Genomic DNA, 16,922 nt, shown 5'->3' on the forward strand with positions numbered 1-16,922 from the left:
CTCCTAGGCCAATTCTGTATGATTGCAATTATCTTGGCTCTGTCTTGTTTCACTTTCTTGATGACTCTCTGGATCAGTGGGAACACGTATGCCAGCTGGAAACCCCAACTGACTGAAAAAGCATCTAGGTAAGTTGGCTTGTCTTTCTGGTAAATTGAACAGAATTTCTTGCACTTGGAATTCTTCCTGGTAGCCATCAGATCTATTTGTGGGGTACCCCACATTATGGTCAACTGTAGAAAAATGTTCTCGTCCAGTGACCACTCCCCCGGCACAATCATTTGTGTGCTGAGATGGTCTGCCCATCTGTTGTCTGTAACTCTTATATGAATAGCTCCGATCTGCAGGACCCTTGTTTGTATCCAGGCCATTATCTTGGCACAGAGTTTGATCAGTCTCTGGGACCTGGTTCCCCCTTGATGATTAAAATAAGAGACTACACATATGTTGTCCGATTGGATAACAACGTTCTTCAGGAATATCTGCTTGTGGAAACATTTTAGTGCTTTCCAAACAGCCTTCAATTCTCTGTAATTTGAGGATGACATCCTCTCCTTCCGTGACCACAACCCTTGTGCCATCTGATTGCCCAGGTGAGCTCCCCAGCCTTTCATTGACGCATCTGTCTTATCTTCTGAATCAGAACACACACCATCTCTTCTGGTAAAAATGTTTTCATGCGATGAGAATCTATTATCAATCCCAAAAAATCTTACTGAGGTAGATAGATGCAGATTTGATTTTTCTGTGTTGACAATCCAGCCATGATCTTCCAAAGATTCTAGAGAACGTTGTAAATGATCTTCCATTTCTTCTCTGTTGGAGGCTTTTAATAGCCAGTCGTCCAAATAAGGAATTATGAAAATTCCTTCTTTTCTTAATGCTGCCGCCAAAACTAGCTTTGAATTGTAGATGTTGTACCTTGTTGTCCAAGAACACTGCTACTCTTCGAAATTTCCTGCTGCTTTGATGGATTGAAACATGTAAATAGGCATCCTTCAGGTCTATAGTGACCATCACATCGCCTTTGTTGAGGATGCATTGAACTGACTTTATAGATTCCATGGGAAATTTCTTTTTGTAGATAAATTTGTTTAGGTATCTCAAGTCTATGATCAACCTCACTTTCCCCCCTTGTTTGGGAACCAGAAACATAGTTGAATACACTCCTTTCCCTTGCTCTGTCAAAGGAACTTCTTCCAACACATTCTTTTGAAAGAAATCGTATACTGTTTCTTTGAAGAGTTTTTCTCTTTGTTTTGAAATGACAAATTTTTCTAAAGGTTGTGCTCTGAATTCTATCAAATATCCTTCTTTTATACAGTCTAGAACCCATTTGTCTGTGGTGGTCCTTTCCCAATGGCAGTAAAATAGAACCAGCCTGCCACCCACAGCTTCGGGCTTCTGCCTGGCATCAGAAATCCAATCTCCGGTTTCTTGGATCCTTGTTCTTGCATCCTCTGTCAGATTCAGTTTGTCTAAACTGTCTGTTTCTTCTGAAAAATTCTCTATTTCTGAGTCCATATCTGGGCTGCTTAGCCCTAGGTGACTTACTTCTGCATCTCTGATGAAAAAACAACCTCTTGGGCCCTCTATAAGTATTTTGAGGCAGCGTTTTACCTTTCCCGCTTTGTAGGCTTTCAATTAACTGATCCAGTTTCAAAGGGCAGTGAACAGAGGCTGTTCTTAGACGACAAATCTGCCTTCCATGCTTTCATCCATAATGCCCTTCTACCAACTGAAGAAAGCGCCATCATCCTGGCTGAAAGTTTTACAGCCTCAACAGCGGTGTTGCAAAGAAAATCTGTTGCCAATTTTACATACTTAAGGGATTCCAAGAGATCATCCCTAGGCACTCCTGAGTCAATGTCTTCCTCCAAATTATTTACCCAACATGGACACTGCTGCTATGGATGGCTTAGCGATTCGAGTTGCAGCAACATAAGACCTTCTTAAAGGGATCCTGTCATCGGAAAACATGTTTTTTTCAAAACGCATCAGTTAATAGTGATACTCCAGCAGAATTCTGCATTGAAATCCATTTCTCAAAAGAGCAAACAGATTTTCTTGTATTCAATTTTTAAATCTAACATGGGGCTAGACATTTTGTCAATTTCCCAGCTGCCCCTGGTCATGATTTCCTTATCTGATTTTCATTCACATTAGCCTTAATACAGGGAGCACACATCTTCTGTGCATAATCTTCAGGTAATGGCTAATGGCTCACATGCAGCACAAATCCTGTGTTTGGTTTTTTGAGTTCATTGAGCAGGAGATTTAGACATCTAAGAAATAAACAGACAGCACTTAATAAGCTGCACACATCTAAGGCAATATAACTGACCTGCAGGAATAACTATACCTTAGTCCGTTTATTTTATCTCCCAACAGCCTGGCAGAAGGACAAAAGATAAAACCCCTCCGGTTAAAGGCCCCCCTTACCGGCAACAAGGGTCTGTAGAAAACGCTGCTCCAGATCCTCCCACGCCATAGCTGCTGCTCACGTGTGAAACCGGAAGTGACGTCACACCAGCGCGACGTCTGAGCGCACCTCAGTGTGGTCTCCTCTCCTCTTGAATGTATCAATTGAGGAATTACAGAGTGAAATACATAGTAGCTTCTGTATCACTCCTGCAATCCTCCAGTTAACTAGTTCAGGTGCTGTAGTATTTAATTACTTAAAACTCAACTTTTATTAGTCTCACTAAAACATTTTTTACCACAAAAACACATCATTGGGAATCCTCCTCAATGAAGCTGGACCATGTCCATAAAAATACACACAACTTAAAAACACATAAGTGGACAAATAGGGGAAATAGTGAGCTGATATACATTCAGCCACTATCTATACAGGTATAGTCAATTGTGGGGTATACATGAATTGCCCCCTTGTTCGTGTCTATATATAGACAAATAGTAAGACGCTCAGGGGCATGTTTACTAACATTGGAGATAAATATCTGGAGAGATTTCTGGAGATGTTGCCAATAGCAACCAATTAGATCTTTGCTTTTGTTTTCTAACTTGGCTGTGGCTGTTTAAATCTAATTGCTGATTGGTTGCCATGGGCAACATCTCCAGAAATTTCTCCAGATATTTATCTCCAATGTTAGTAAACCTGCCCCTCAGTATTAATTCTGATAGTTGTTAATTAACTCCAGAATGCCACAAATCAATGGCTCTACTTAGTAGCAAAAACAATTGTGCCTTATTGTAAGATCCTGTTGCTTGGAGAAAGGACACTAAAAGGTTAAAGTAGCTCCTCCTCCTCCGGGCTTCATCCCCGCCTACCTCCTCAATCCTCAGATTTCTGACCGAAGAAGAGATGACGAGCCCTACCAATTGCCCATGTGAAAAGAAGGAGCACCTCCCCAATGCAAGCTAAGCACGGTATCTGCTGTTTGAACTTGTTGGTATTTGAACAATAACAATTATATAAGATATTAACTGATCAACATTAACTTGAACTAATACAGGGAGGGAAGGCCTGTGTCCCCCAATGTAGGACAAGAGAAAAGGATTTAACGGTAAGTACAAAAACCTATTTTTCTCTTGCCTAGATTGGGGGACACAGGCACCATAGGGACGTCCCAAAGCTACCCATGAGGGCGGGACTTTTTACCCCTAGTGTTCAGGGAATAACCGCCTGCAACACTTTCCTCCCGAAGCTCGCTTCGGCTGACGCGAATGTATGCACCATGTAGAATTTGGAAAAGGTGTGTGTGTATGACCACACTGCAGCCCTACAGACCTGTTCTGATGAAGCCTGGTGGCGAACCGCCCAAGAAGTGCGAAGAAGTAGAATGAGCTGAACCCGGAAGGGTGTGGCCTTACCTCGTACCTCATAGGCCTTCAAGATTGTTGACCTAATCCATCTTGCAATGGTGGCCTTAGATGCCTTAAGGCTTTTCCGTGGTCCTTCTGGTAAGACAAAGAGGTTGTCCAGCCACTTTCTGCTTGTGGTAGCCCTGGTATATGTTCTGAGAGAACGAACCACATCTATGTTCTGTAACTGTTCCAACTTTGTCTTTGGTTCAGGACAAAATGAAGGAACCACCAGGTCCTGGTTAAGATGGAATTCTGACACCACCTTAGGAAGAAAATCCAGGGTAGGTTTTAACACCGCCTTGTCCTTGTGAAAAATCAAAAATGGTGGACGACAGGATAGAGCTGCTAGTTCTCAAACTCGTCCATCCGAAGTGATGGCTAATAGAAAAACTACCGTAAGAGTCAGCACAGGTAATGGAATTGAATCCAATGGCTCGAACGTTTGCTCCTACAATATGGAAAGTACCATATCGACATCCCAGTGAAGGATTGTATGACGGTATTGAGGTATCATCCTCAATGCTCCCTGGAGGAAGGTTTTGATGTTGGGCAGCATTGCAAGCTGCTGCTGAAAAGGATAGATAAGGCTGATCCCTGAACATTCAGTGAACTGAGCGCCAGCCCTTTGTCTAAACCCTCCTGAAGGAATAACAATAGGCTACTGCCAAGACTGTGAATCTTTGGCTTTAGATTTACACCAGGATATGAATGTCCTCCATACCCTGTGGTAGATGCGTGCGGAGACTGGCTTTCTGGCCCTTAGTAAGGTCTGTCTGGCCTTTTTTGGAACTCCTGATCTGGCTAGGATTAGGGCTTCAAGTGTCATGCCGTTAAAGCCAGCCATGCTGAACTCAGGTGGAGGATCAGTCCCTGAATTGACTTACCTCCTTGTGTCAGCCAGGAATGCTCAATAAAAGGTATACCCTCCATTGTGGCTACTGGTGAAGCCTCCGGAGAGTGGGAACCAGTTGCCGAGGGTAGTGTGGGGGGGAGCTCCCCAGCCTGCAGCCTCGGTAGAGCGGGAAGACTACAGAGCATCTTCAGATCAGAAGTCCTTGGCTGGAGGGGTTCTGGAAGAGAAACACTGACCCCCAGTAGTGGCATGATACTTAAATCTGTACCACTGCTCCCAGCCAGAAATGTCCATCCTCCTTCTGAGGACACTAAAAGAAAATTGAGGATTAAGGAGGTAGGCGGGGATGAAGCCCAGAGCAGGAGAAGGAGGAGCTACTTTAACCTTTTAGTGTCCTTTCTTCAAGCAACAGGATCTTCATCCCTATGGTGCCTGTGCCCCCCAATCTAGGCAAGAGAAAAAAACATGCAGGGGGAGGGGTGGTCAGGGGATTTAAAGGCTGCTAATTGAATATTTTTATGCTACCTGTCCTATCAGGAGAGACACTGAAGTTAACCCTTGGTGTGCTGCCTGTAGGACGTAATGGAAGTAGAGTATATCAACTAAGCTGATAAAGGGAATGGAAGGGCTCAGTTATGGGGAAAGGCTAGTGATATAGTAATATATGATGTTGCTTTTACATGGTGCTAAAAATGTATATTAGCTTTAAAAATAGCCCCTTTATTAGAGCTCCCTATAGGTCAATGTCTGTGTTTCAAATAAAGGGTGGGCGTGCCCTAATGGTCCCTGCCAGAATTCTCATACTGTGCGGGGTAACCGACGGCTCTCAGCTCACTGCACTATAGGACAGGAACCAATCAGCAGCTAGCAGGACCTGGTAGGGAACTGAAGCATGTTTGTGCTTGTGTGACTGCAGGGCTGCGATTGGCTGTCCCCCTCCTACTGTGCTTCTGGCAGGGACCATTAGGACACGCCCACCCCTCATTTGAAACTCAGACAGGGACCAGAGAACATATATAGGGAGCTCCAAAAAAGGGACTAATTTTTAGCACCATGTGAAAGCAACACCATATATTACTTATAATTGCCTACAAAATTAGGGGTTTTCATCCTATATGTCTACTTTAAGAACAATTCTTTTATATCTAAATGAGTATAATGCACTGGTACATTCTCCTTTAAGAGGGGATATGGTCTCCATTTTGTACAAACATGGCATTATTGTACTAAAACATCTTATTAACATCCCTGTGAGGTAAAGGTGTGCTTAATGAATACCAATGTGCAGAAAATGGCTCCTTTCATAAAACATTTTATTTTGTACATGACATTCAGAGAGAGAAATCTAAGGACGCACAATAATACAATATGCAGGAGCCATCCCTGATGCACAAGAGGAAGAAGAGAAGCAGCAGAGTTTGGGGTGGGGGGGGGGCAGAGAGAGAATGGAGAGTGGTTGGCCCCAAGGGCTAATCTACAGGGGAGACTCTCCACTATAGCATTTAGCATAGGTCTGAATCTGTGCAAATCGTCTACCTGCAAGGCCTTCGGCACACCTAGTGACTGGGTAGTTTCCATTCAGGTAAATAACAGGCGGCATAGAGGGCTAGTGTGGCTACCAGCTGAGAGGCACTAGGTGGGCCATAGGCCGAAGGCACATCAGCAGGGAGCAGGATTAACTCAAAGCACTTACCTTGATCCTGAATAGGTTGCAGTGTGGAACACACACAACCCTTAAAATAAACTGTTGTCAAGTTGTTACCTCATTGGCTATGAAACAATTGGTTCTCTACCAATCAAACCTCTGCTATTCTCTGGCTGCTGAACCCCCATGAATTATCTCATTCCTGCCCCTACTCTCAGCACCAGAGGTTACCTGGTTTTATTTACCTCTTGTCCCAATAAATAAATAAAAAAAGCATATTTTGGTGGAAGAATAGAACTGGGTTCAACCCCATAAACTGTAAAGAGCAGAGACCCCTTTTTCTTTCAGGTTGTGGAGCATTTTATTCCCTTTCAGGTGAGCATTTGGGCACTGATGATGCTGAAATCTGTTTCCTCCAGTCTTACTATTTGTGCCTTATGGGCTTCTCTCATTGGTTGCTTTCTCTACACTCTTAGGTAAAAGCAGAAGGCCAGGGCCATGCTAAGTGCAAAGTGGCAACTGGCCTGGGCAAATTAAAAAGTGGTTTATTAAATCAATGGGACTACTGGGAATTTAAAATACAAAATAGAAAACAATATCTAGACTGCCCCTATTTCACTTTGTCTTAGTACCAATTCTTGTCCACAGGGTAAGTGATTCCATTCTCCCCCAAGTACTTACCCAGGTACTGAACTCTTTCCCTCTAGTGGCCAAAGCTAAACCAACCAGCCCAGGAGGAGGACATACTGGTTGGTACCTGGCAAAGTACTCCATAAACTGGGGCATGTTCCCAGAAGGGCTAATAATTTAACTTACCCTTTAAAGGAACCAGCTCTGAGGTGCTTATTTAGAAGCACAGATAGTGGGTTATAAGGGGAACAATGAGGGACAGTTACTTTGTTGAGCACTAGCATTGCAAATTCCCCTGTAAAAGTGCACTAAAAATATTCCATTGGAAATCCAGATACTCTAGAGTTCTGAACATGCCAACACCAAAGTGGCTGTTATGTTTTTGCTGGGAGTCATAAAAATACATGTAAAACGGTTTCTTTTTCTCATATAAAAGTCATTTTTCATCATAAAAGCGTCAAGGGTGAAGGGAATTATAAATCAGCTGCTTTGTCCAATGAGTGAGCTTGGGGACCGGTGACTATATGCTCAGAGATCAGCATGGCTCCTCGGGCCAGCACATCTTTCCCTGGCTTCTGATTTGGTGCATGTGGGGCAAAGTGTCCCATGGGTCCAACTAGAGGAGATCAAGGGTCACCAATCTCAGTAGCAATCACCTGCAGGCTGCAAACATGTCCGATACCCTTGGTCATGCCTGCTCGGAACAGGAGCTTGGTACCAGGCTTCAGGTACTCAGGGTGTTTAATGAAGCGAAATCGGACAACAGCCTTCTCACCCGTTCGCAGCTCATCCTAGGGGCACAAACATAGGGGGAGAAGCTGAGGATGCGCCAAGAGACAATATGCAGATTTGGGGAACATGACATTGCCAGTGTGGCATTATAAAGGGAGTGGAGGGGTGTGAAGCATGGGCTTTGCATGAATAGTATGCTGGGGTGGCAGGAGATGGAAGAAAGGGCATGACAGAGTAGGAATATGGTGGCACTAACCTTGCCATGAATGTGATCCAGCACCGCAGTTTGTCTGACATTTCCCACATGCACAGTGACTTGCACCCCTTGCCGACAGGACGTGGCATGAAACAGCAGCACAATCTCTGCCTCAAACACCCAGCACACTGTGGGCAGCATTTCCGGGCTTACCAACACCATCCCCTGAGGGAATAAATGGAGTGATATTGTGCAAGTCTTTTCCAGGGCACACAATTACGTTCACTGCTTTAAGGGAGAAGGGTATGAATGAGCTTAAGGGGGTCATGTACTTACCTTCCGGAGCAGCGAGCGTTCAAAGTCTCCCAGTGCCAGCGTTGCTGCCTGACCGGCACGGAGCACACGGCACGTGGATCGGTTCCTCTGAATACTGCAAACTTTTAGGGGCAAGAAAACACCCCCATCTGTGGGTCCGACTACCAAGTGCTCCCCTTCCTTGCAAACCCCACTGCCACAGGAGAGAAAGGGAAACATTATTCAGGCACACAGGTTTGATTCACTGGGGATGTTAATTATTATTAGCAAAAACTTGGTGACTCTGCCCCCCATATAACACTTTCACCCAATTTATCACAAACACTAATGCAAATTGCCAAGAAAGCCCCTGAAAACACTACAAACTGCAGAAACTCGAAGGGCCAAAGGCTGAGAACACAGGCCCTAACACTTAGCTTACTTAGTGCTAATTTGGCAGCCCAAATAGCAGCCAAGGTATTGAAGAGTAAATGGCTGCCTATGACTGATGGTAAAGCAGAATACCTTTAAACCAGGGTTACATATAGTGGGAACCTACCTGTACAATGTCCCACCGACCACAGTCCCCACCTCCGGCACAGTGTAGATTTCATCCACCTGAGAAGAAACAAAACCAATAGAAACCATTAAAGAAGGGGTTGTTCACCTTCAAACAACTAGTTGTTTTCAAATAGATTACCAGAAATAACGACTTTGTCCAATTACTTTCTATGTGTCATCGTTTTTCTTATATTGTAACAGTGTCATTTTTCACCTTCTAAAGCAGCTCTGGGAGGGGGGGTCTCCGACCCTGTAAACTGTTCTAAATTGATACATTTCTTATCTTTTTCCCTGCTGAACACAATCCCTGGGTTTTATTAAAGGCAGCTGTTAGAATTGATACAATAGTTACTAATACTACAGAGATGCTGCTGAGAAATGTATTAACTAAATGTTGCAAAATTGTAACAGTTTAGAGTGCACCTGCATTACTGAGCTGCCAGACTAAAACTCCAGAGACACAACATTCAACTTTAAATTTTAGAAAAACAGTAAAAAATAAATAATGGAAAGTAGTTGAAAAAAGTCTTTATTTCTGGGGAACAATCTGAAAACAACTGAACTGAAAAAAGTGTTTGGAGGGTGAACAGCCCCTTTAACAACAGTAACCCTAGCGATGGCACTGTTGGTCATCTGACTGTGACTGTCCCATAAGGCAAACATCTCATTCTCCAGTCGCCACAACACATCATCACTCCCCATTCGCCAGCCTCCCACTTATTCATCTTGGTCCCCTCTCTCTTAACTTCAGTATAATTTATCATTCCCCTTCTCGCCATTCATCAGCTCTCCCCATTTTGCATCCATCCTCTCTCCTCAAACTCACCTGCCCCCAGTCTCCCTCACATCCTCCATACTAATCTTTCCCGATTCTCCATCCTTCCTCAAAACCATCTTTCCTCATTTTCCACCCAAATGTTATTTCTCCCTTTTCCCCAGCCCTTTGTTATGGACCTGAAACTCGGGCAGCTGCTGCATCAGCTCTTCCTGCTCATGGCTGTTGGTGAGGGGAGGCAGAATATTCAGGAAGACTTTGAGGAGATCCAATGACTCCCCAGTAACGCTGGAGATAGCAAAGATTGGGGTGATGCTGGAAAAATAAAAAGCAACTGTAAGACCAGGGCATAGATGGCACCCTGGCACGAATAAGGGTTTGCTATGTCAAAATACGACCCCTTCCTTACTTTGGTGACTGTGCAAACTGCTGTGCTGCTGTAACTGCATCATCCTCTGAGCGCACCATAAATGGCACCTTATTGCACCCAGGCTGTTTCAGGATGCGTTCCAGCTGTCTTAGGGTGCGCTCTACTGTGGCTGCTGCACACAGGTCCACCTTACTGACCACCAGAAAGAAGGGTACCTTCAGTGCCATGGCAAGGCCCAGGTGCTCCCGTGTTGTGCCAGCTGCAGGGAGAGGGAAAGTCAGCAGTGCGACACCAGCACAATGTGCACCAGTGATCCCCATATTTAGTCAGAGAATTTATGGGACTGACATAGAACATCTTACATACCAATGCCTGTGTTGGCGCTTACAACCAGCATGGCAAAGTCTGGGCAGTAGCTTGTCAGGCCAAAGATAGTGGTTTTCAGGTACTTATGGTGGCCGGCAAGATCAATGAAAGTGATCATCTTGGAAGCGCTCTCGCAGATCTGCTCAGCCGTGCGAGATTCACTGTAATTTATCACCTGGGGGGGGGCAGAGACAGGGAGAACCCAGTTATAAATTCACAGAGACATGGAGAAGTCAGTTATAAATACACAGAGACAGGGAAAACCTAGTTATAAATACACAGAGACAGAGAGAAGTCAGTTATAAATCACAGAAGAAAGTTCTGCGAATTCACAACAAGGTTGAAACACATTTTCTATCCCAAAAAGCGGACAATCTAACAGAAGAGGGAGAAGACAAACAGAAATAAAAATTAGATAAAGGATATATGATGACATTCTACATACCTCCCCTTTGCTATTGAAACCTAAAATCTCAAAGCTGATGCTGGAAGTCCGACCTGACTGGATCTCATGGAGGTGACGGAAGAGGTTGAGTCTGGCCCTCCCCCGCCCATTGTCCAACTCTCCCTGCGTTAGCACCCCCAGCAGAGTAGACTTTCCTGAATCGACATTCCCCAGTACGGCAACTCGCAAATCAAGGAACTGTGGGGAAGGGAATAGTACAGGTTCTACAGCTGTTAGGACTGGAGCACACGCAACACATACAACAGTGCCAATCTGGCTAAACTGCATGTAATGTGCAGTGTTTCCCCAATGGTTAGGATTTCTTGCAGACTTGATAGTGCCAAACACATAACCAATTCAATTCACAGATTTTCACTTTGGGGTAAATGCTAATGGAGATTCTGTGTTCTCATTATGAGCTGCAGGAGGTGATCATAGGCACAATATATGGAAATATAAAAAGCACCCCAGGTGACATTATCCTTATAGGGATCCTGTAATGGGAAACATGCTGTTTCAAAACGCATGTTAATAGTTCTGCATTGAAATCTGTTTTTTTAAAAAGAGCAAATAGATTTTTTCATATTTCATTTTGAAATTAGGCATAAGGCTAGACATATTGTCAGTTTCCCAGATGCCCTCAGGTCATGTGACTGATCAATTTCAGTCACTCTTTTCTGCCACATTGCAAGTTGGTGTGATATCACCCCCATTGTTCCCTCCACAGCAGCCCCTCAAAAGAACAATGGTTAGCTAACCAGATAGTAGCTACCTGACACCACTGCTGAAGGATTTGTTTGCATTGCTAAAAGTGCTTAGCCTCACCTAGTGGTAGATATGAGAATAGCACCAAAGCAGGAAACCCCCTACTAGGGTTGCCACCTTTTCCAGAAAAAAATACCGGCCTTCCTATATATTTATCTTTTTTACCTATTAATAACATTGGGATCAACCATCATTTCTACCGGGCGGGTGCCAACCCTAACCCCTACACATTTAGCAATGCAAACAGGACCTAGGGTTGTGGTATAATACAATTGGATGGGGTTTTTCACAACTTCCAGAGGGATTCTATTGTGTAAGTAATCCCATTTCAAAAAGATAGAAGGGGGGCATGGCTGAACAGACAAAGGACAGTGGTCAGTGTATGCAACACTATAATTTAACCGACACCTGGGTGCTGACTGTAAGGATTCCAGGGCAGTGTTGAAATAATTCTGAAAGGCACTGGCATAGGTGAATGCTCCCTCAGTATTCACTGATAGACCCTATAACACTGACCTGCTGGTTGTCAGGAACCTTGCGGATAAGAACCTCTGTTATCTTCCTCGGGGAATCACTATCATAATCCACCTCTCGCTCACGCAGAACCGTGATGTCTGCACCGACCCTGCAAGAGAAAGTCCATAGAATGAGTGCACAGTATGATACTAACTAGAACAAACAGGCAACTCTGTGCCATCAGAACTGCTGCTCTATCTGTGCCATGTGTACAGCAACATGCAGATGTAAGAGCAGTGGTGGGTATAACACAGGTAGAACCGTACTTCTCTGCCATGCGGTGTAGGGTGTGCAGCGAAGCTTTCATCTCCTCCTCCGACAACCCTACTAGCAAACCGTTATCCTCGACCCCTATTTGGTACACTGCCTCGCCGCGCCCCTCCTGGAGTCTCCATTTCATCTGGGTCACCAAATGCTCAAAACGATACTGAGACGGGTTCACCAGTTTCAGCTGCAAGGAAAGTGGGAGATGAGTGAGGAACAGAATAGCTCTGTAATGTGCTATGTGAATGGCAGCTCCCACTCTTATATAAATACAGGGTTATATTTGGACTGATGCAAGTAAACATTACACAAATACATTACAGAATGCTGACATGTGGTGTGGACACCCAAGATAAAAGGCAACACAGAGACAGCCCTGTGATCAGTAACTGAACAAATAAAGGCAAAGTCACACCCAGGCTCTCAGTGAGAGAGAAATCCCTGTATCTATATATAGAAAGAAAGAGGGTCTGAAGGGAGCAGGTATGATGGAGTGGGTTTAGAGTGAGGTTAAGGTCCTGAGGGGTAGGAGCAGGGAATGGTAGAGAACAGGAGGGGGAGGGGAGACACTGAATGAGCAATAGGAAGGGGAAAAGAACCAATAAGACCAAATGATCTTCAACCCACCTTATACTCAATATTCCCTTCCTCGGCCTGTAAGAAAGCACACAACAGCATATTAGCACTTCAGTATACCAATGTGAGACTGCAAAGGAAAAATATTGAAGGGAAACAGGGATTAGTCAGATTTTACCCCTAGTTGCCATAGTTTTATAACCAGTACAATGCTTGGTAGGAATAGAAAGTCCATAAACAATATATAATAAATAATTCCATATTTGCTTAATTCATTGAAATTCATTACATTTTTTTAAAAATGAACATTCATTCTAAATGACTACAGGGAGGAGTAAACTGCAGTGACTGGCGGGCCTCTCACTGGGAATTTAAGGATTAACTGCACAGAGTGGCGGGCCTCACACTGGGAGATTAAGGGTTAAATGCACAGCGTGGCAGGCCTCTCACTGGGAGTTTAGGGGTTAACTGCACCAAGCGGCAGGCCTCTCACTGGGAAGTTAAGGATTAACTGAACAGAGTGGCAGCCTCTCACTGGAAAGTTAGGGGTTAACTTCAAAGCGTGGTAGGCCTCTTACTGAGAAGTTAGGAGTTAACTGCACAGAATGGCAGGCCTCTCACTGGGAGTTTAAGGGTTAAATGAACAGAGTGGCATGCCTCTCAATGGGAATTTAGGGATTAACTGCACAGAATGGCAGGCCGCTCACTGGTAGTTTAGGGGATTTAATCACACACAGTATCACGGCATAAGTCACTTTAGAGGGTTAACTATACATTGTTACAGGAACTAGTCAGCAGTGCAGGGGTTAACATAAGAGCCTTCTATCAGAATGGAGATTACATTGCACAAAGTGACAGGAATCCAACGACACAGGTTTCCAAGTCCCGGATTAATGGAATGGGTGATGTAAGTAATTTGCATAAAAACCCTTCCATAGGAAAAGGAACTAGGAATCAGCATAGGAAGGGTTTCTTTACTGTAAGGACAGTCAGGTTATGGGATTCCCTATCAATAGAGGGGGAATGAGCAATTCATTGGTGGGAAGGAAAGGAGATCTCACCAACAGCATAGTAAGGGGTCCTTTACTGTATAAATCTAAACCATAGGAAGCAAGAATTCATTGAATATGGGACAAGCTTACCGCTTTCCACAGTAGGTCTAGGTGCTCATGCCCCAGACCTTCAGCAAAGGGTAGAAACACACAAAACTTGGATTGCAGGCAGGCATTACTTCTGAACACCCAAATCATAAATATCAGTAGAATCCAGGAGCTCAAATTTTAAATAATACAAAAAAGTCTTTATTTTACATTATGTATAAAATATAAAAGCCTTGGGTGTTCCGAAGTAATGCCTGCCTGCTATCCAAGTTTTGTGTTCTTTACTGTAAGGGCAGTAAGGTTTTATAATTTCTTACCAAGAGAAGGGGGATAAGTGATTTGTTGGGGGGGAGGTAAGGAGATTCCACAATTAGCATAGGAAGGGTTTCTTTTCTATAAGGGCAGTCAGGTTATGGGATTCGCTACCAAGAGAGGGGAATGAAGGATAAATTGTTGGGGAGGAAAGCAGATATCATCATCATGAGCTTAGTTAAGAGATTTCTTTACTGAAAAGTCAGTCAAGTTATTGGATTCCCTACCAAGAGGGGAATGAGTGATTCACAGGTGGGGGTTAGTGCCTGGTTGCAGGATATTTGTGGATAAGAGCAGGTTGCTGTAAAGAAGTAATGTGGCCCCATAAGGATGAGTTAATCTGTGGCCCCGTGGTGGTGTTTCTATAGAGTTCAGCTCAAAGTTATATACACAAGTCATATTCTCCCTGCCATTGTGTCAGTTTAATGTTACTCTCTCTCGAGAGAGAGACAGTTAAGGTGGCCATACACGGATAGATCCGCTCGTTTGGCGATGTTGCCAAACGAGCGGATCTCCCTCCGATATGCCCACCTTGAGGTGGGCAATATCGGGCTGATCCGATCGTGGGCCCTAGGGCCCAACGATCGGATCCTAGCGCTCGCAAACGGGCGGTCGGATCGCGGTACCGCATCAACGAACAGATGCGGCCGCGATCCGACGGGATTTTTAACCCCATCCGATCGAGATCTGGCCGACTTTCGGCCAGATCTCGATCGGGGAAGCCCGTCGGGGGCCCCCATACACGGGCCAATAAGCTGCCGACACAGTCTGTCGGCAGCTTTTATCGGTCCGTGTATGGCCACCTTTACTCCTTTGAACTGAACATGTCCAGACCTGCCTCTGCTAGTTGAGTGTGAGAAGCAGGATCACTACTGTGAGACTGTATTATTCATTGGGCAAGTTTGTGACTGTCACTATACAGGCAGTGAGTAGCAGCCACACAGCAGCCCAGACTATAGTGACTAGTGCATAAGGTCACTCACTATTCATTGCTTTAGTTAGACTGTCCCTATTGGTTCACATCTTGTGGATTCCCTGTTTTGCTGTCACTCTCACATCTCTCTTCACAGATTTCCTGTGTGGCTGTAACTATGTATTGCCTGTCGGCTGTTGCACTCAAAGCATTCACAGTGATATCTCACAGAAAGGGGGAAAGAGGGACTTTATATCTCACAGAACGGGGAAGAAGAGGGACTTTACATCTCACAGAACGGGGAAGAAGAGGGACTTTACATCTCACAGAACGGGGAAGAAGAGGGACTTTACATCTCACAGAACGGGGAAGAAGAGGGACTTTATATCTCACAGAAAGGGGAAGAAGAGGGACTTTATATCTCACAGAAAGGGGGAAAGAGGGACTTTATATCTCACAGAAAGGGGAGAAGAGGGACTTTATATCTCACAGAAAGGGGGAAAGAGAGACTTTATATCTCACAGAAAGGGGAGAAAAGGGACTTTATATCTCACAGAAAGGGGGAGAAGAGGGACTTTGTGTCTCACAGAAAGGGGGAGAAGAGGGACTTTATGTCTCACAGAAAGGGGGAGAAGAGGGACTTTGTGTCTCACAGAAAGGGGGAGAAGAGGGGCTTTATGTCTCACAGAAAGGGGGAGAAGAGGGGCTTTATGTCTCACAGAAAGGGGGAGAAGAGGGACTTTATGTCTCACAGAAAGGGAGAGAAGAGGGACTTTATGTCTCACAGAAAGGGGGAGAAGAGGGGCTTTATATCTCACAGAAAGGGGGACAAGAGGGACTTTATATCTCACAGAAAGGAGGAAAAGAGGAACTTTATATCTCACAGAACAGGAAGAAGAGAGATTTTATATCTCACAGAAAGAGGAACTTTATATCTCACAGAAAGGGGAGAAGAGGGACTTTATATCTCACAGAAAGGGGAGAAGAGGGGCTTTATGTCTCACAGAAAGGGGGAGAAGAGGGGCTTTATGTCTCACAGAAAGGGGGAGAAGAGGGGCTTTATGTCTCACAGAAAGGGGGACAAGAGGGACTTTATATCTCACAGAAAGGAGGAAAAGAGGAACTTTATATCTCACAGAACAGGAAGAAGAGAGATTTTATATCTCACAGAAAGAGGAACTTTATATCTCACAGAAAGGGGAGAAGAGGGACTTTATATCTCACAGAAACAGGGAAAAAGATGGTCTTTATAACTCACAGAAAGGAAGACAGAGGGAAAATAACACAAATTGGCAGGACACTATTTCACAGAGAGGGGAGGTAGAGGGGCACTACATCACAGAAATGGGGGCAGAGGGGCACATTAGCTTATAAAAAGGGGGCACAGGGGCATTATCTCACAGAAAGGGGCGAAGAGGAATAACTCACCTCAGGGGGTAAGTAAGGAGGGTTGTTGCTCTTGCTGCTCCGCCCTCGGCCCTTCCCCGCTTTCTTCCCTTTCGTTTTCCCCCGGGCTCCAGTCCCACCGCTGCCTCCTGCCGGCCCAAACAGTTCGAACACCCGCGGCTCCATCCCACCGGCCCTGCGGCCCGTTCCCCCTGACTGGCACGGAATGCCCAGCGCGGGCATCAGGCTCCAGAGCGTACCACTTAGGAACCCGCCACTATACACACCAAGCTGTCCAACTCTCCCCAGCCGGCCATTAAACTGAGAAGACACGGAGCAGCGGACACAGCGGACAGGCCTATCCACGCCCCTTCCTTTCACCGCGCCCACCT

At 44.9% G+C, this 16,922-nt stretch overlaps 1 protein-coding gene across 1 annotated transcript; it reads right to left on the reverse strand.

Annotated features, from left to right (window-relative positions):
* Positions 1-5,980: 5,980 nt before the first annotated feature.
* gtpbp2.L (GTP binding protein 2 L homeolog) lies at positions 5,981-16,922 on the reverse strand. The gene is made up of 12 exons (XM_041562603.1): positions 16,573-16,922; positions 12,871-12,897; positions 12,246-12,430; positions 11,980-12,088; positions 10,699-10,896; positions 10,254-10,428; positions 9,927-10,146; positions 9,697-9,832; positions 8,741-8,799; positions 8,224-8,395; positions 7,948-8,112; positions 5,981-7,750 (listed from the first exon to the last, which is right to left on the reverse strand). Exons 1-12 carry the CDS (start codon positions 16,771-16,773, stop codon positions 7,586-7,588), a joined length of 1,812 nt encoding a protein of 603 aa, XP_041418537.1. The 5' UTR covers positions 16,774-16,922; the 3' UTR covers positions 5,981-7,585.

The sequence above is a fragment of the Xenopus laevis genome, chromosome 5L (genome assembly GCF_017654675.1).
Source record: "Xenopus laevis strain J_2021 chromosome 5L, Xenopus_laevis_v10.1, whole genome shotgun sequence".
Taxonomy (NCBI): Eukaryota; Metazoa; Chordata; class Amphibia; order Anura; family Pipidae; genus Xenopus; species Xenopus laevis.

What these genes read in the sequence shown, in the direction of transcription:
- gtpbp2.L (XM_041562603.1), bottom strand. Translation starts at nt 16,773, where the DNA reads ATGCCCGCGCTGGGCATTCCGTGCCAGTCAGGGGGAACGGGCCGCAGG. An exon ending in GTTTCAATAGCAAAGGGGAG is followed by an intron (nt 10,429 to 10,698) that starts GTATGTAGAATG and finishes GCCCCCCCCCAG; the next exon opens with GTGATAAATTACAGTGAATC. An exon ending in GTCGGTGGGACATTGTACAG is followed by an intron (nt 8,396 to 8,740) that starts GTAGGTTCCCAC and finishes CTCCTGTGGCAG; the next exon opens with TGGGGTTTGCAAGGAAGGGG.